Here is a 19,930-nt window from a genome sequence, read left to right as displayed (position 1 = left end):
TTTTGCACTCATTCATAACACAACACAACGCAACGCAACACCCTCTCTTCTATCTCCTTTCCTGAACGTTCGTCTCGCACGTTCTTTCGCTCCCTCTTTTACCGTCTCTCTACTCTTTGTGTGTCTTATGGGCGAACACTAACCTCGTTTTCCACAAAACTAATCCAAAAAGGTATGCTTCTTCCCCTCCCTAATGTATTTATTTATTGATCATATCATATGATATATCTTTGAGCTTGTAATTCCACAAGTAATTCAGTTTAAAAGGGGGAAATTTGAAACTTTTGCGACTTATTCCATCTGGGTTTTATTTTATTTTATTTTTTATTCTTCTATTTCTTCATATTTCATATGAGTTCATAATATTTTGAGTTATTATTACTATTATTATTATTATTATTATTATTTTGGTTGGAGCTGCACTGGGGAGCTTCGTGTGGATCTTGTGTTTTGTCTTTTGAATTGAAACATTAATTGATTTTTTTTCATACGCATGTGTTATGATTTTAAAAATATTTCATACTTTATTGAGATCTTTTAAAATGAAATCTACATATTGTTGGCACTTCTAGAGTGCATTTTTATAAGTTCCTTTTTGCTCCTCCCTCACTCTTGTTTTGGCTTATGGCTTTTTTTGATTTTACAATTTAGGCATTTCCGATTTGATGAGAATGACGGACTACTGAGATTTGGATTTTGTCCTTTCATTGTCTTGTTGACTTAGAATTTGGATGTTCTGTATTTTGGAAACAGGGTAGGTTCTTAATGAAAAAAATTAATGGGAATTTTTTTGTTTCTCTGTTCATTTGTTTTTATGTGGAAAAAGTAGAATATTAAGGTGGGTTTTTTTTTTTTTTTTTTTTTTTTCTGTTTTCTTTTTTAGTTGATAATTTTTTCCTGTTTATAATTACAAAAATGCTATCTTGTTTTCACATTGTTTCATGCTTTCAAGTTGAACAAAGGAGAAGCTTTATCACTGCTCCAAGCTTGCCCTCTTTATTATTAGTGGAACATATCAACTGAAAATGATAACAGAAAATAAACCAAACACCACCGAGTGTCTAAACTGTAAATTTAGTTGAGCATTTTGGCTTTTATTTTACTTAATCAGGTATGATCTCAGCAGTACCATGACTTGCATGTGAGTCGGAATCATTTACAAGAACATAACTTTTCAATGAACTAGTTGTGTGCGAGGCAAAATATTTTTAATCACATTATTTCTCATTGAATTAGAGAAGTAGTATAATCAACTGAATATTTGTCACTTTTGGTTCCATTTTTTATGTTCAAGTATTCAACATTTTTTTGTGTGGAAATCTATTTGATGCAATGTATGTAAATTGCTTGAGCAGAATTTTAATTGCGATTAGATCATTAAAACTATTGAATAATGAACCTTGATTTTTGTGATTATGAATCATGTAATGGATGGGAATTCTTCTGCAGCACAGTAGGAGTTGGAGAAAGGCAGTAATTTCAATGTACTTGAGGAGAATACAGTGCAGAGATCGGAGATGGGCTTTAGTGTTGCAGCCATCGAAATACTTTTTTAGGCCAAGATTCTCAGATCATCCATGCTTTCAATCCTTGCCCCCTAAGACCAGTGTGAAAGAATATGCTTCACATTGCAGTATCATCAGAAGACATATTTTAGCTTCAGATTCATCTAGGCATGCTTCATCCAGAAATAATTGTACTGGTCTGGACAAAAGGAGTATTTTTTGTCTTAAGAGTACTCAGTTACATGCTTATAGCTCTGAAAGTGATGGAAGAAATGCTAGTGAAGATAAACATGTACATGTTAATGATGGAGCTGACATTGATAAGGGACAGAACCGACAAGAGAAGTATGGGAAAGATGTCACGTACTGCAATGCACATGCACAATTAGGAGAAGAGGATCAAGAGGAATGGCTTAATAAAGAGAAGCTTTCCGTAGAAAGTAAAAGGAGAGAATCACCATTTTTGACAAGAAGGGATAAGTTTAAAAATGAGTTTCTGAGAAGAATTGTTCCTTGGGAGAAGATAAACATTTCCTGGGACACATTCCCTTATCACATTCAGTAATTACTTATTCTTCTTTTTTAATTTAATGTCTTCGCTTATCTGAAATTTATTGTTGATTTAAGTCGTATGTTTCCATCCATAGTGAGCATACAAAAAAACTTCTGGTGGAGTGTGCTGCTTCCCATTTGAGAAATAAGAAGTTTGCTTCATCTTTTGGCGCTCGCCTCACATCTTCAAGTGGGAGAATATTGCTTCAGAGCGTTCCTGGTCTGCCATTTATTCCACAAAATTTTCCTTGTTATTCTATTTAATTTATAATGTTTATTTTGGATACTATTTTACTAACATCTATGCATTAGAAGTTTTATTGTGGTTTTTGCCTTCGGTCTGTATGTTTATGTTGTCTTTTTATCTTCAGGCACTGAGCTCTATCGTGAGAGATTAGTTAGAGCTCTCGCACGAGGTTTACAAGTTCCTCTATTAGTGCTTGATAGCAGCATTCTTGCTCCTTATGTACGTTCTGGAAGAAGTTAGAAGTTCTAAGTTATTCAATGATTTCTTAGTATTATAGTAATGGTGCTAGGAGCAAAAAACTTATACTATTTGAATTGTTATGCAGGATATTGATGATGATTTATCATCCGACTATGAGTCCGATGATAATGGAGAATCTGGGGAAGAGGGTTCTCTGGAGTCAGAGAATGAGGATGATAATGATGCTAGTAATGAAGAAGAGTGGACTAGCAGTACTGAGGTGAAGTCAGATGCAAGTGATAATGAAGATGCACTAGCATCTGCTGAAGCAGCCCTTAAGAAGGTTAAAGCGGCTGTTCAGAAACTTGTTCCTTACAATGTTGAAGAATTTGAAAAGGTGTATATACACTTCATTGTTTAAGAGTAATGGGATGCTTTTCTTTGGTCTGTTGGCTATGATAAAATGAAGTATCTGGTGACTGGAAGGTTTTACTTAGTGCATAGAACATAACTTGAGATAATGAATGTTTAGAAAGTGGTATTTGGATGGTAGTTTTAATGCGTATCTATTTGTTAGTTACTTTTTTAGTTTTACTCCATCTACTCATATAGACTAATGATTATAGTTTTGTGTTATTTTATTACTAGCAAAGGTTATTTAATTTTCCTTTCTATATGAGTATCTTCAATTTATACCAACAATAATAGGAAATCATTGTGGCATTGTGTATAACAAATGATGAAACATTGATTTCTACTTTTTGATGACTGTAAGTTCTAAGGGAGGTTGAAAACGAGTATGTCATAATTTTTGTGGCATTCAGTGAGGATAGTCTTATCTAAAGTTAAGCTAAATGTTATGATATATATTTGGCCGTTATCTTAGTTGAAACTCGTGTTAGTCTTCTCTCAAGAATTCTTAATATGCATGAGTAAATAAAATTACAAAAGATTGCTTGATATCTCACCCCCTAAGCCCAAATCTTTTTGCAGATAACGTCTGGAGAATCTGAGTGTTCTGAGTCATCCAAGTCTAATGATGCCAAGTCTTCTGATAAATCTGGATGCCCGCTAAGAAAAGGTAAAATTCTCAGCTAGCTGCAACTTCGATCTTACATACGAACTTGATATGTATGATTTTCTACTTCATCTACTTGAAAGCAAAATTAAGATGTCAATTGTCCCTGTATTAACAGGGATTATATCTTTGCTAGTTAACAAACTATTGTGAAATTTAGAGCTCAGTCACGGTGAACTGTTCCTTCATGATGCCCTGCAAAGGGAAAAATCATTTCACACACTCACTTCTGAAACTTCAAACCTCCCTTTTTCATGTGAGGAGTGACATCATTTCTAATAGATAACTATTCTTCTCAGAGCACAATTATTTTGATGGTTTAGAGCCCCTTGGGGGCATTAAGCGATGCTTAACTCAAGTGTGATGCTTCTCAGTTTCCATTTTAGGTCTGGAAACGACCAACAACATCAACATCAACAACACCTTTATCCAAACTAGTTAGGGTCGGTGAGGCCTGGAAACGACCATTTTTCTTTAATCTGTGAGAGAAGACTGCATGCAAATTCTAGTTATCAACATAAAAAGGAAATAATTTTTTAAGGTGCTAATACCCTTTTGAGAATACCATGACTTGACACAAATTGTGTAAGATGAGCAACCTTTAAAATGGGTCTTGAAATTGATTGTCCTAATCCTAAGTGCTTGAAACTCTTGTTTGGTCTTCTAATATGGTGGGAGATTTGGAAGACTTGTGATCATCTTTATTTTTTTTTTCTTCACTACGTTCCTCTTTGTATTTTGATTTCCTGTTCTGGAGGATATCCTATCCTTCCCACTTACTGTACTTTCCCGGTTTTGTATGTAAAATTTTTTTTCTATAAAAAAATTCTTGTTCATATACACAGGTGAAGTATCAAAGCCACCTGCTTACTCTATACAAGAAAAGAAAAACAAAGTTATCCTCTATTCACTTGTTTGATAAGAAGGGAAATGGAGTTTCAGGTTCTGCTTGGTGTTGAGAACCTTCTATTTGGGTTTCCATAATTAGAGGGAATGGAAGGGGACTTTATTGGGAAGAGAGGGAGAGGAAGAACTCATATTCTAGGAATCTGGTTCTGATCTGATATGGAGGGGAAAAACCTCCTATGATTAAGAATTGTCATACTCTATTTATTACTCTTGTTGTATGGCTCTTCCGGTTTGAGGAAGCTATGATTTAATACTGAAGAATTTCGGAGATATATTTTTCTGCTCTCTGTTTATTCAATTCAATCATTCTGAACAGAGGTTCAAGCCATAAATAGGGAGATGGCCACCCCAATCAGACATGCAACCCTAGGATCCAAGACATAAATGAGAATCTTCTAAATAAGGAGAAAACCTGAATCTGGAATGATTGACCAAATCAACATAATCAGAAATTATATGGAATAGAATAAGGAACAGATTTGGTGAATAAAGGAAGGAGGATCTGCAATCATGGAGAATGATTGAAGATTCATGTTCTTCGGCTCTTGGAGGCTGGACCATGTGATGTGGTTATGGGCTGGACCACAAATCAACAAATACTACTGGTATATGTTTCTATCAAGAAACAACACTACTAGTATATATGTGCTCTTAAGTCCTTCCTCCAGACAACTTGCCTATGACCTGGAGAATATAGAAAGCTGGTTGAGAAATTGAATTATCTTACCTTTACTTGCCTGGATATTGTCCTCCTAAATTCCATTAGTAATTATCGGATCACCTTTAGATTTTAATAGATTTCCTACGCATTTATTTTATTTATATCCTGCAGCTCTATATTGTTTGTTTGCTGGAAGATAATGATGATATTTTTTTGTTGCACTTGTGATATTAAATGAATTTAGATGTTGCAAAGTTTTAATGATTCATCTTCTAAGCTTCCCATTCGTATTAGCATTCATATAAATATCTACATTTTTGCTCTGTTACAATTCTTAGGTGACCGTGTGAAGTACAATGGGCCATCTGTTCGAATTACAGCTGATGATAGGTAATAAAAGGATTCCTCCTTTTTTATTTCCCCCACTTTTCTAATATAGTGGATGCTTATTTCTGGTCCATCTCCCATAAACTTGCATTTTTGCTTTTCTCGATTCAAGTGTACATGAACTTGCTTAGCATTGTTGCTGTGGCTGCCAATATGGCTAATTTTGATAAATTGTTGTGGAAGATTTTTCTCATCTAACTACATATCTTAAGCAAACTGATGGACAATTTAATGATGACTAGAAAAACAAAAACAATAAAAGATAAACAGAATTTTTCTTCAAACAAAAGAAGAAATCTTATTAGAGAGAAATGCTAATAATGCAACCGAGGAATGATAAATATCTTCCTAAATAGAAAAACTAAAAGAATACAAATAGCCAAAGAGGCCATGTAGGAAACGTGTTAACAATTTGCATATCCGTAGATGAAGTTCCTTTGAAACATGTTAGAGTATAATATAAACCATTAAAGAGTCTCTCACCTAATAGCTTAAGCTTTTGGGTTGAATCGGTTCTTTACATGGTATCAGAGCCTTGATGTCCCGAGTTCGATCCTCGCCGCTTCCTGTTTTTTTTGTGGAATTTTTTAGCGCAGGTAGGCTGAGCCTGATGCATTATTCATCTTTCAAGCCCAATGGGCTCTCTTGTGAGGGGCCGTGTTAGAGTATAATATAAGTCATTAAAGAGTCCCTCACCTAATAGCTTAAGCTTTTGGGTTGAATCGGTTTTTTACAAAATAGACCAGAGCCAGAGCACTGTAGAAAAGGCATATGCACAATTATATTGTATAAAATATGTAAAGGCAAATCAGCAAAGAGACCCCTTGTTAAAGCAAGCATTTATATACCAGTGAACTGCTTAAACCATGCACTGCCAGTGTTATAAGTGATGCTTTCAAAGGTTTCTGATTGCTTCTTAAAAAAAAACATTAGAAAGGATATTCTGCTCATTAATAAGACATTTATTATTGCACAAATAGTGACAATGGTTGTGGGCATGATGTACAGGTGATTATCATATCGTTCGTGCTTTTTATGCTTGTGGCTATGGTGGTGGCAACATAAGTGGTTATAATAATGGTACTATTGTAATTACAGAGGAGGTAGTGGTGATACTGTTAATGGGGGTAAACTCAACTATATTGAATCCCAAATCTAAGGATTTTTCTGTTTTAGTTTTGTGAGATGGGAATTCTTGAATATGAAGAGTGCAGTGGGAAAGTGGAAACAATTTCCCATGGGTTTTCATATACTGATTTCTTTCCATATATAATGTCTTTGGGAACATGTATCTTGTATTTCTATATCATGAACCCATGATTCGCCGAAGTCTGTCAGACAACCGGAGACTAAAGTTCCGCATATGATAATCTGGTTTCTAAATAGTCAACTAATTTATATTTCTATATATGAAGAGAAGTATATATGGTTCTTCTCCGTTGGACATTTTTGTCCTTGTCCTTTTATCTTGTGATGGAATTATATATGCCAATGTTTGGTGGATGATTTTTTTTTTTTTTTTTTTTGATGATTTTTTTTTTTTTTTGGTAATAGGATGATTTTATTTTTATGTCATAGTTTTTACTATAAATTGTGTTTCATTTTTGCTTGATTGTAATAAGTTCTAGGATGAGCTCAGGTAGTGGGTGGAAGTCATGTAATTCTGAACTTAGGTACATTAGGAGTTTGCATGATATATAGTTAGGGTCCTATAATTTTGATGAATATCTGGGTAATTACAAAGCCAATGTTCTGTCCAAAAAATATTTTTGAAACATTTCTACTGAAACATGTAATGCAATATTGTTTGGAAAAAGGCACTATAAGACAATAATGAGCAGGTTCTCAAATATTTCGAAAACTGCGGGCGTGGTTCTAGGAGAGCTGCCTTGGCTGTTTCTTGTAAAACCAATGTATCATCCCCATTGGACTCTGAGTTAGCACTCACCTGACATTGGCATATATAATTTTATCACAGGGTCATACTGGGGAAGATACTGACATCTGATGGTCCAACTAATGCTTATACTATAATACATGGCAGGTGGGTCGGTAAGTCATCCCTATGTGGAGGAGCCAAATTGTTAAATACCTCTCTCCTTTTGGCATTTTCTTGAAACTGATTCTGTTTTATAAATTTTACTTTTACTATATAATATGATAAAAGTAAAATTTATAAATAGTAAAATTGTAAAGAAGAGCATGTTTGATTTTACTGAAAGTCATGGTGAACAATCATTTTTGTTTCCTAAATATCTGCTTAATTCCTTGTCTAACCAATGGGGTGATCCTCGAGCTACATTTAGGGTATATTTCTCGTTCTTGTTCCTTACCTCACATTTTCTTTTGCTGTTTTTTGAAGTTTATTTCCTATCAACTTAAAATCAATCCTTTGCCTAATTTAATGGTTCCTTCTATTCATTAGTGTTTTGATTTCTTTTCAAGAACATATGGACATGCTTTTGAGATTCATGCGAAAAATCTTCATTTGTAGTTTTGCTAACACAAGCATGTAATTCCAGTCAGAGTTTTCTTGCCTTGTGGGCTTGACGCAGCAGTAAAATAGGCTTTTAAATATATAACATTTTGTCCCGAATATTTGTTTAAAGATAACGTTGGTCCTGGTTGTATTTCTCAAATGAGCTGAAACTCATTGATGGTAGGAAGTATACATAGACCATTGCTAGAAAATGCTATTCAAATGAAGAGAGCTGAAATTTCTCCCCCAAATCATTTGCCTTGATCTCCCTTCAATTATATGTTGGGTGTTTGTATTTAGTTGGGTAACTAGGCAGGTAACTCCTATCGCATTTGACTTTTGTAAAATTACAGTTAAGAATTTAACAACACCACTGATAGAATTCATGAATAATCAAACTTCTCAACTGATGGAACCCAGAAAAATATAACTGATTTCAGTAACAATGGAGGCATAGCCTCTTTTTACATACACTAATACCAAGATAAAATGCAGAAAATAAACCCCAAGAGACCTCAACTTCCAGAGATCCCCAAATTTTCCCACTAACCAATTCTGAATTCATGCATACTCACACTACACACACTGCCTACCTTTTATCCTACTTGCAGAATATTCTAGAATAACTAACTAACTGGTACACTCACTTTTAGGGCCATCATCAACTAAACAAATTCATAAACCTGGCAAGGCAATTTGTTATAAAGTGGCTTGCACTTAATTTTGGTTTTGACCCTACCCAGAAAAGCATGCAATGTGACCTAACAAGGAAGTTTACAGTCCTATAAGTATTTAGGTTGTAGACTGTTGTAAATCTGGGTGCATTGGGATTAGGGTTTGAGTTTGCGCAATTACTCCTTGTAATTTTCAACTATTTGTGGATCTGGTTACAGTATTGTGTGGCTACGGGAAGGAAGGGGGCTAGGGTATTGTATGGTTATGCTTTCTTTGTGTGGGTGTGTAGTGCATTTGGTTAGAGTTAAATAAGTTTAGGAAGTTATTTCTGCCCATAAATCTTCTTTGGGATAGGATAGTTTTCCTGGCTTCTTTGTGGTTTTATGTTGATGGCTTTTTAAGTAGTTTCTTTGTCAGATATGCAGAGGGATTGAGTACTTTTTTAGGTTGACTTCTTCATTTCTAGTTTTCCATGTTTCTTCTGCTTTTTGGAAGATTCCTGCTTGGCTGATGCTTCTGCATTTTATTCTTTATGAACTTCTTTGCAACCTGTAATCACTCACAAAATTCCTGAATTTTTTGATAATTTTTACGTCATCTTTTAGCATCTATGGGATAGTTTGATTATTTATGTTGTATTTTTTTATCAGGGAAAAATGCATAATCAATGGCTACTTGCATTTTGACATGTATCTCTGACCAAGAAATAATTGGATGAAGTGAACCTGATTTGTGTAAATCTGGATTCATATCATCCATTGATATTAAAAGTTCAGAGAGTGAAACACGTTGTCCTAAATGTAATATAGCATTGCCTTCTATGTGCATATTGCAAATTTGCAATTTCATAAATTGTGATCTTGTATGTTGCTTGGCTGGTCATCTAATATCCTGTCTGGATGTATTTTGTATTACCCTTTTCTGGTCATTAATTTTATTTCTGATACTAAGTCAATTGCTGGGATGTCTGTCATTCATTTTCTTGCTATCACGTGTCATGATTAAAATTATGGATTCATTTTCAATTAATGTTATCCTTAAAAATATTCTATATTGATATCCACAACATATTTTATACAAATGAGAATTATATGTTCAGATATGCTTATAGCTTGTATGTATTGTTTTTTTTGTTGTTGCAATTTTAACCAAATGTGAAATATATTGCAGGCCTTTAACTAATGGTCAGAGGGGAGAGGTATACGAGGTTAATGGGGATCGAGTTGCTGTTATCTTGGATATTACTGATGACAAGGCCAATGAGAGTGCGGTGGAGAACCTCAATGACGATCGTACAAAACCACCAATTTATTGGATACATGGTACATTTCTCTTATTCGAAATATTGAAAAACTCCAATCTTCTACTCTTAAAGCTAGCTCCCTTATATATATTTTTTTTAAGTAGATAAAAGTTTAGATTAGGGGTAGGCATGCCTCCTTGCAAAGCTAGGGAAAACCATCAACCTCAATGAGGGTATACAGAGGGATTAAATATTGCCTATATATTTACCAAAAATAAATAAATATTGCCTATCAAAAGAGGAAAACCTGAGAATCGAACCCAAGCCGCGGCTAGCGTGAGCAGAAGGTTCGACCAGATGTGACAACCCTCATTGACTTTATTTTCTATGTTTAGTTGATTATTATGAGATATTATGTGTTCAAATTTTATTTTTAATAGTTTAACTGACTTGAATCTGTGTCAGCTGGAGCATACATACAATATGGATATATTTATTTATGTTTAATTTCTCTTACACTGGCAATGGAATTTGGCATTATGCTCAATTGTTTTAATTTCTTTTTTTTGGGAAATTATCTTTTTTAGCCTAAGTCTTGAAGGGGATGCCTTGATTTTTCTAGTCAAGGCATTAGGTTTTCTTGATCTTTGTCAAATATACATGGCTCAGGATTTGATGATTATGTTGTTATAAACTTGTTATCAGAGGTTGAAGTAGTACTACCTGTCCTAGGATTTAAAGAAATTTTTTAAAATATAATACTGGCGAGCTTAGCAACTGTGATATAAGTATGTGAGCTTGAGTTTTTCCTCCTTTTTGGATAGAAAAATATATATTAGTTCTTTTGACTATAAGCAAACTAAGACTTTAATTTGCAAACAGTTAAGGACATTGAGAATGATCTTGATGCTCAATCACATGATTGCTACATAGCAGTGGAGGCTCTATGTGAGGTATAGTGCTGGTATTTGTCAGCTTTTCTAAATCTCATAATAAGATAACCAAAATCTTGTTTTGTTATAGGTAAACCTGACTGTTGCTTTTGCAGGTTTTACATTCCAAACAACCTCTTATTGTCTATTTTCCAGACAGCTCACATTGGTTGCATAAATCAGTTCCTAAGTCAAACCGAAGTGAGTTTTTTCATAAGGTCGAAGAGATGTTTGACCAGTTATCTGGCCCCATAGTGTTGATTTGTGGGCAAAACAAAGCTCAGTCAGGTTCAAAGGAGAAAGAACAATTTGTAAGCTTCAATTGTTATTTTTTGGTCATGAAGTAATGTCTGTAACTGAAATACATTATTTCCATTTTACAAATAGTAACAATTTAATTTTGACTTTTCTCCTTGATCATATATGATGTTTGACAGACAATGATACTTCCAAACTTTGGTCGCGTTGCTAAGCTGGTAATGCTTTCTTTCTTTCTACAAATGTATGCGTTCCCTTCCATATTTTATGGTTGTACGTATATGGGTTCAAATTATGCTGCTGTCAAATCACACTCTGTTCTTTTTATAGATCCCAAATAACTACATTATGCTTCTAAATGTAATGTCGCTGAATTTATTCATGATTAAAATTGATGCCAAGCCAACTTTATCCTCCCCCATATCTATATTCATTCTTTTCTTCCAGTTATTTTATTTTTTTTGTTTAGAAAAATTGATGTCAACAATGAACACTAGTAAATATTTCAATTAGACACATGATAATTTTCTGTGGCTATATGCTACCATTGTAAATATTACTGGTATTTTATTACAGTATTTTTGTAAAAAAAATTTATGGCCAATTTATGATGCCTAAGTGCACTTGTAATATTTCCTGTTGTATGCTTTATCAACTGCTGAATAGAATAAGAATGCAGAAAGGAAATCTGAGTGGGTGAATTTGTGTATCCGTAATAGACCATGTATAGCTCTATATATATTAGCATGGGTATTAATTACAATGATTAAATCATGATATACATAATCCTAATTGATACCATAGTATATACATGATGTCCTACCATGATCATCTATGATAGTCTAACATATTACATATTCTGACTAGATATTCTAACAATATTTGTTTACAGCCTCTTTCTCTTAAGCGTTTGACTGACGGATTCAAAGGAGAAAAGACATCAGAAGAAGATGAAATAAACAAGCTCTTCTCTAATGTTTTGTGTATACATCCACCTAAGGTAATTCTTTTGTGTATATTTTGTTTCATGATGAATCACCACAGGTAATTGTTTTGTCTATAAAAGTAATAGTACTTCATGGTTTCTGATACATGTCAAGCACCACACTTGGTATGAAACATTTAAAGTTTAAACATCTCAGTAAACTATCCCTCCCACTACTGGGGGAACAATAACATTAAATATACAAATCTCACTGAAGATATTTTTTCTTCATTAAGACAAGTCATACATATACTGGGAATATTAGCATAATAGAAAAATAAATGGCTTATGTGCATGTGTGTGTGTGGGTCTACATATATTTTTCTGCATTTAATTTTCTATAATTTTTTTTTATTTTAATTTAGTTTGTATACTGTACTGCGACCCTTTGTTTTGAATTGCCATATTGTGTCTTTTTTCTCTCTTTTTTCCTTCATAGGCTTAGTAAATTTGGATGTTCATATTGATGACCATTTCTGCTACAGATTTTTTCTTCTTGCAAGCATGACAGTCACTTATCTCTCAAAGGTGTACATTGGAAATCTTATAATTCTCCATGAAATCAAAACAGAAATGTTATATTTGTTTGACTGTTAATTGGCTCTATGGCTCCTTAAAGTTTTTCTATTGAGAATTATAAAGTATCTGACTTTATGTACAATATGATGAGAATTGATTCTAATAGCTTGCTGTTAATTTGCTTTCTGTTCGGCTTATCTCTCAAAGGTGGTGTTGATATTGATGTTGATGTTGATGTCATGGTTTCATCTGAAATATTGTATGACACTTTGCAGGATGATAATATGTTGGCAACATTCAAGAAACAACTTGAGGAAGATAGGGAAATTGTGGTTGCACGTAGTAATTTGAATGAATTACGGAAGGTGAGTCAAATCCATTACCTTGCTGATTTCTAAATGGATATGTACTTATTATGTGTCATGTATGTTGCCCTTGAAGTATACTATCGTTTAATGCATTTTTCACCATCAACATTAGACATTTATAGCTGGATTTTCATGGTCCAGGTTCTTGAAGAACATCAGCTATTGTGCACGGACCTCTTGCATGTAAATACTGATGGCATCATTTTGACGAAGCAAAGTAAGAAACTGTAGTTATATTTAAGTGTTTCACTTATTATTCTCTTGTATGCTCTTGTCCTTGTTCCTCGACCATTGTATTTGTACCCTCTATTCATCCCTTTAATTTATTTCATTGTTACAACAAAAGCAAGTGACTACAAAAAAAACTTGAATGTTGATTTTGTGGTTCAAATTCAAGGAAGCACTTATATTTGTTAATGGAGTAGTTGATTTAAGTTTTAGTAATGCATTTGATTGGTTGGATGATGATGATGATTAAAAGGACAGAAGACAATAGTTTATTTATTTATTTATTTATTCTTATTGTGTTTATCACATATTTTACTTCTTTATCTCTTTTAATACTAATCACCTCCTAGCGGTTTCCACTTTACGACTTGCACCCTTTCTTGTTTTTATAAAATATTTCCTTGAAGAATCTGTAAAAGAACAAAATTGATAAGGGGGACAAATATGCATCAGCTCAAAAGAGTCTTGCAATCCCTTTGCAATACTGTTAATGAAAACCTTGGAAGGACCTTGTTGCTTTAATCCACCAGGAGATATAAGTTGCACTCCAGCATCATGTTCAAACCATGCCAATGTTAAAAATACATTGTTGCATTGCATATTTTGTTTTCCTGATTGAAAGGTTACTGTAGAAAATGAAAATTATAAACTTTATTATCAAAATATGATGTGTTCACATGTCTTTTTCTGTGCGTTATAATTTTGTTTTTAGAAGCTGAAAAAGTGGTAGGCTGGGCCAAAAATTATTACTTGTCAAAATGTCTGCTTCCTTCTGTTAAAGGAGAAAGATTATGGCTACCTCGTGAAAGGTAAAAATATAAATCCTATTATTTTATGTTATTGGGTAGAATTTTTAAGCTCATTTGTTTGTTCTTTCCCTTTTGTGAAGTCTTGAAATTGCAATCTCAAGGTTGAAGGGCTATGAAACTAATTCACGGAAGCCTTCTCAGAGCCTCAAGGCATGTGGTTTATCTTACTGTTACTATAAGTGATGTTAAATCCAGGGCTTTTTTTTTATCTTATTTTGATTTGAATCTTACGAATGTCATAACAGAACCTTGCGAAGGATGAGTTTGAGAGCAATTTCATTTCATCTGTAGTAGCTCCTGGTGAAATTGGAGTGAAGTTTGATGACATAGGTGCTCTTGAAGATGTGAAGAAGGCACTTAAGGAACTTGTAATTCTTCCAATGAGAAGACCAGAGCTTTTCTCTCATGGAAACTTGTTGCGGGTAACGATTCTTGTTCCTTGTTTCTTGTATGCATTCTCAGTGTAGCTAAATCGATTTTGTTCTGTTCCTTTATTGTGTGTAATAAAATTGGAGTAACTATTGTCAGCCCTGCAAAGGAATATTACTTTTTGGACCACCTGGAACTGGGAAAACTCTTCTGGCCAAGGCACTTGCCACTGAAGCTGGTGCAAATTTTATCAGCATAACTGGTTCAACTCTTACCTCAAAGGTAATTTTTATTCTGGCACATTTGGCTTTTCCAGTTGATAAGTCTCTTGCAACTAAAACTCGGAATGAAATTTGGTGGTTGGTCTACACAAGAATTAGGTTGTAGCAGATCTGATAGTTTTTGCTTTTCTCCCATAAGATTCTGCTTTGATTCTACATATTACTGGAAGGTGTGAATGATGTGGGGTTTACAAGGTGGAAGAGTGTTAGCATTACTGATGTGTGCCTGTGTCTCTGCTGAAGTGTATATGTCATGATCCTTTCTTTTAACACAAGCACACAGCATCCTTGCCCTAAATAAATTTGGTTTTTTGATGTCCAATGGCATCGATTGATCCATATACCCAACCCCACCCAGTGGCCATGATAAGACCTGGTTACTGTTGAAGAAAAACAGTATAGAAAACAGCAAGCCCAAGTGGCGGCTCAAAATTGCAACGAAGAAGTTCAATTACGTTTTATATTAATAATAGAAATTCCTTTCAAACAACAACGTGCCCCAAGCATCAATGAGAAGCTAAAAGACAATCCAATTCTATTACAAATGTAAGGAAAAAGAGACACCCTAGAAAGCATGACATCCTTCTACTTGAAAAAGGGTATTCTGATATATTTTAGAATTGTAAATAATGTGTACAAGGGATTCTCTATTTATAGAGAATATGTGACCTACTTTTAACCTAAAGGCCTTGGCCCAATACAACAAAGGGCTTGGCCTAATACAACAATAAACTAAATAATAACTAAATCAATATTATTTACAACACTCCCCCTCAAGCTGAGGAATAGATATTTATCATTCCCAGCTTGCTAGTAAGTTCTTGAAATCTGTCTGAAGGAAGCCCCTTTGTTAATAGATCAGCTAATTGACGCCCAGTGGGAATGTATGGAGTGGTAATCAACCCGCTATCAAGTTTCTCTTTGATGAAATGGCGGTCGACCTCAATATGTTTAGTCCGATCATGTTGAACTGGATTATGAGCTATACAAATAGCGGACTTATTATCACATAGCAGCTTCATAGGTCCCTCACATTTTATTTTGAGATCATCAAGTACAATTTTCAGCCACAGTAACTCACAAATGCCTTGAGCCATAGCTTGAAATTCAGCTTCTGCACTTGATCTGGCAACCACATCTTGTTTCTTACTTCTCCATGTCACCAAGTTACCGCAAAGAAACATGCAATAACCAGTGGTAGAACGACGGTCAGTCATGGATCCAGCATAATCAGCATCTGTGTAGACTTCTAAAGATAGATTGCCATCACGTCGGAATAACAATCCTTTACCAGGAGTACCTTTAAGATACTGAAGAATTCTCTCTACAGCCTGCATGTGTTTTTCCTTTGGATTGTGCATAAACTGACTGACAACACTAACAGCATAAGCTAGGTCTGGTCTAGTATGGGCCAAATATATCAATTTCCCAACTAGCCGTTGATATTGTCCTTTATCAACTGGAGGACTCTCTTCTTCATAGTCCATCTTGTGATTCTGCTCAATAGGAGTATTAGAGGGTTTACACCCGAGCTTTCCTGCTTCTTTGAGAAGATCAAGAACATATTTCCTTTGGCTGATAAAAATTCCTTTGCTTGAATGAGCTACTTCTATCCCTAGGAAATATCTCAGTTTCCCAAGGTCTTTGACTTCGAACTCAGAGGCAAGCCGTGTCTGCAGAATCTGTCTCTCCACAAAATCATTACCTGTGATAATAATATCATCAACATATACAAGGAGCACAGTAAGCTTCCCGTTTTGGGAGTGCTTAAAGAAAAGAGTGTGATCTCCTTGACTCTGTCTATATCCTAAGGTCATCATAACCTTAGTAAACCTCCCAAACCAAGCACGAGGTGACTGCTTCAATCCATACAAGGCCTTTTTTAATCGACAAACTTTATTTCCCCCTTCACAGAATCAAAACCAGGCGGGATTTCCATGTAGACTTCTTCTTCTAACTCACCATTGAGGAAAGCATTTTTCACATCAAATTGATTTATATCCCAATTGTAATGGGCAGCAAGGGACAACAAGATTCTTACTGTATTCATTTTTGCAACTGGAGCAAAGGTTTCTTCATAATCAATGCCATAGGTTTGAGTGTAACCTTTGGCGACTAATCGAGCCTTGTATCTCTCAAGAGTGCCATCAGAATTATATTTTAGGGTATAAACCCATCTGCACCCTACTGCTTTCTTTCCGTTGGGTCTATCAATAACCTCCCATGTTTTATTTTTCTCCAACGCATTCATCTCCTCTTGCATGGCTTGAGCCCAATTCCCATCTCTCAAAGCTTCATGTACTGATTTTGGGATTGAAGTAGAATCTAGTGCTGAAACAAAGCTTTTGTGCTGCACAGAAAGATTAGCAGAGGAAACAAAATGGGAGATAGGGTATTGAGTACAAGAGGGACAGGAAGAACAAGATTTCTTGGAACAAGATCTTTTTCCTTTTCTTAAAGCAATGGGTAAATCATCAGAAGCAGTAGTAATGGGTAAGTCATCAGAAGTATCATGATCAGAAATATGAGATTCAAGACTTACCAGTGGTTCAGACGATTGAGGTTGCTGTTGAGGCAATGTGGGCTGTTTCCTTCTTTGATATACCAATTCAGGTGTTACAATCTTCCGTATCTCTTGTGTACTTGATGTATCAATCATAGGAGGATCAGTCACAGACACATTAGGAACAGGAACAAGAGGAAGAGACACTGACACAGGTGAAGGAGTAGACACTGAAGTTTCAAAGAAGGAAGGTGATGAGTCTTCTGGTGAATCATTCTCCCCCTGAAGATGAGGACCTTGGAAAAAGGACTCAGATTCCTGAAATGTAACATCCATAGAAACAAAAAATTCCCGACTTCCAGGGTGATAACACTTGTAGCCCTTCTTATCAGGAGCATATCCAAGGAAGACACATTTAAGAGCCCTAGGATCCAACTTACTGCGATGCTGTTTATGAATATGAACAAAGACAACACACCCAAACACTCGAGGAGGAAGACTTTGCAAAGTTGGAATAGAAGAAAAAAAAGAAGTCATGGAGTGAATAGGACTTACGTGATCGAGAACCCGAGTGGGTAGACGATTGATCAAGAATGCTGCAGTAAGAATGGCATCTCCCCAATAGCATTTGGGTACATGTGTTTGAAATAATAAGGCACGAGCAACTTCAAGAAGGTGACGATTTTTCCTTTCAGCAACCCCATTTTGTTGAGGGGTGTCTACACATGTAAGTTCATGAATCATACCTTGATTTTGTATAAATTGGGAAAAAGAGTGATTGACATATTCAGTACCATTATCTGTCCTTAGTCTTTTGATTTTTTTACAAAATTGAGTCTCAATCATTTTATAAAATTGAAAGAACAGTTTTGGTACCTCAGACTTTTCATGCATTAAGTAAACCCAAGTTACACGAGTGCAATCATCAATAAAAGAAACAAACCATTTATTTCCAGAAGAATGAGGGACCTTAGAAGGACCCCAAACATCAGAATGAATAAGATCAAAAGGTTCAACACTTTTAGTAATACTAGAAGGGAAAGACACACGATGATGCTTAGCAAACTCACAAACATCACAATGATAAGACTCAACAGACTTAGACAAAAACAAAGACGGAAATAAAGACTTGAGTAAACTAAATGGAGGATGTCCCAAGCGCTTATGATGAAGCCAAATCAGAGAATCAGCAGTTGACTGGCCATGTGACAGTAAGATGTGATCCTTAACATGAGTTGCAGGAGATTGTGACACCAGATAATACAGCCCACCTTGCTCTTTAGCACCCCCAATGTGAGTAGGAAAGAAGGTTACAGTGCAATTTAAATCTTTTGTAATTTTATGAATAGAAAGAAGATTAGTAGAAAGTTTAGGGACATGAAGAGCATCTTTGAGATGTAAGGAAGGCTGTAATTTTATGTTACCAGAACCCGCAACTGATGTATGGGAGCCATAAGCTACGGCTATCGTATGAGTGCCAATGGTAGGGTTATAAGAAACAAAGGGGTCAGCACAACAAGCCATATGATCAGTAGCACCAGAATCAACAACCCAAGAATGTTTAAAATCAATACATGAAGTAAGAAAAGAAGAAATTTTGGAGCTCATACCAGTCATAGCCAAATCACTAGTACCAGATGGCTTACTCAGAGAATCAAGAATGGTTCGAAGTCGTTCCAACTCATCTGGACGAAGTGCAGGTTGGGTCTCATTAGGTGTAGGAGCTATATCAGAAGAAGTAAAATGCGCTTGACCACGCATGGCGATAGCATAGATCCTTGATATGACCTGTTCTTTTACAATAAGAACACCAGCGATCATCTTTCTTAGGTCTAGAAGATGCTCCATCAGAATATTTTGGAAAGGAACTCCTGTAAGTAGAACCATCTTTTTTTGTTGAAATCATAGCAGACCCATCAGTGGGTTTAGAAGCAGCACCATCTTTTGATGATAACATGACAGATTTATCAGGGTTCATCATAACACCCCGACGATTCTCCTCTCCCCGAACAGTATTGAAAAACAGCAGAAAGGGATGGAAAAGTTTCTTTGCCAAGTATCTGAACCCGAATAGGATCATACTCGGAATTCAAACCAGCAAGAAAATCAAAAATACGCTCATTTTCTACCTCCTTGGCTAAAGCAGTAGCATCTGCAGTACATTTCATCTTCAAACTCTGAAATTGATCATGTTCAGTCCATAACTCCTTCAAGGTGCCATAGTACTCAGTCACGGATAAAGAATCTTGTTTTGTAGTGAATATTTTATTGCGCAATTCATAGCGCGCAGCCATATCCTGTTTCAAGGAATAAGTGGAGCGGACAGTTTCCCAAATCTCCATAGCAGAAGACAAGAACATACAATGACGACCCACTTCAGGAGTCATCGAATTCCACAACCAAGTCATGATAAGAGAATCCTCATTATCCCAAACAGCAAAATCGGGATCCGTGGCAGCAGGAGCAGGGCCATCAAGATGAGCAATCTTATTGCGACTCTTGATGGTAGTACGAATGAACTGAGACCATGACAAATAATTTGATCCGTCAAATCGATAACTCTGATGTAGATTTGGAAGATCATTGTGACCAAGGGGTCACCACAGATGAGGTAGAATTTTTTTCAGATAAGTTTAGAGTTGAATCACCGTCGAAGCGGCCATACTGCAAAAACAACTCAAGGAATAGTACTAAGAAGCCAAAAAATCACGAAAAATTACCAAACGAGGTCCGATCAAAGAGGTGAGCACAGATCCAGAACG

At 35.3% G+C, this 19,930-nt stretch overlaps 1 protein-coding gene across 1 annotated transcript; it reads left to right on the top strand.

Moving 5' to 3' along the window:
• LOC133306399 (uncharacterized) lies at nucleotides 1-14,771 on the top strand. Its single transcript, XM_061506719.1, has 19 exons — nucleotides 1-172; nucleotides 1,450-2,066; nucleotides 2,153-2,277; nucleotides 2,429-2,523; nucleotides 2,630-2,881; nucleotides 3,478-3,565; nucleotides 5,471-5,522; nucleotides 7,498-7,563; nucleotides 9,844-9,995; nucleotides 10,799-10,869; nucleotides 10,965-11,159; nucleotides 11,286-11,324; nucleotides 11,999-12,106; nucleotides 12,886-12,975; nucleotides 13,120-13,195; nucleotides 13,919-14,015; nucleotides 14,096-14,165; nucleotides 14,261-14,437; nucleotides 14,544-14,771. Exons 2-19 carry the CDS (start codon nucleotides 1,483-1,485, stop codon nucleotides 14,769-14,771), a joined length of 2,565 nt encoding a protein of 854 aa, XP_061362703.1. The 5' UTR covers nucleotides 1-172; nucleotides 1,450-1,482.
• Nucleotides 14,772-19,930: the final 5,159 nt, after the last annotated feature.

Source organism: Gastrolobium bilobum, unplaced genomic scaffold, assembly GCF_033153095.1.
Source record: "Gastrolobium bilobum isolate Gb01-03AN ecotype WA unplaced genomic scaffold, APGP_CSIRO_Gbil_v1 utg10835, whole genome shotgun sequence".
Classification (NCBI taxonomy): Eukaryota; Viridiplantae; Streptophyta; class Magnoliopsida; order Fabales; family Fabaceae; genus Gastrolobium; species Gastrolobium bilobum.
This window is presented reverse-complemented; position numbering and strand designations above follow the sequence as displayed.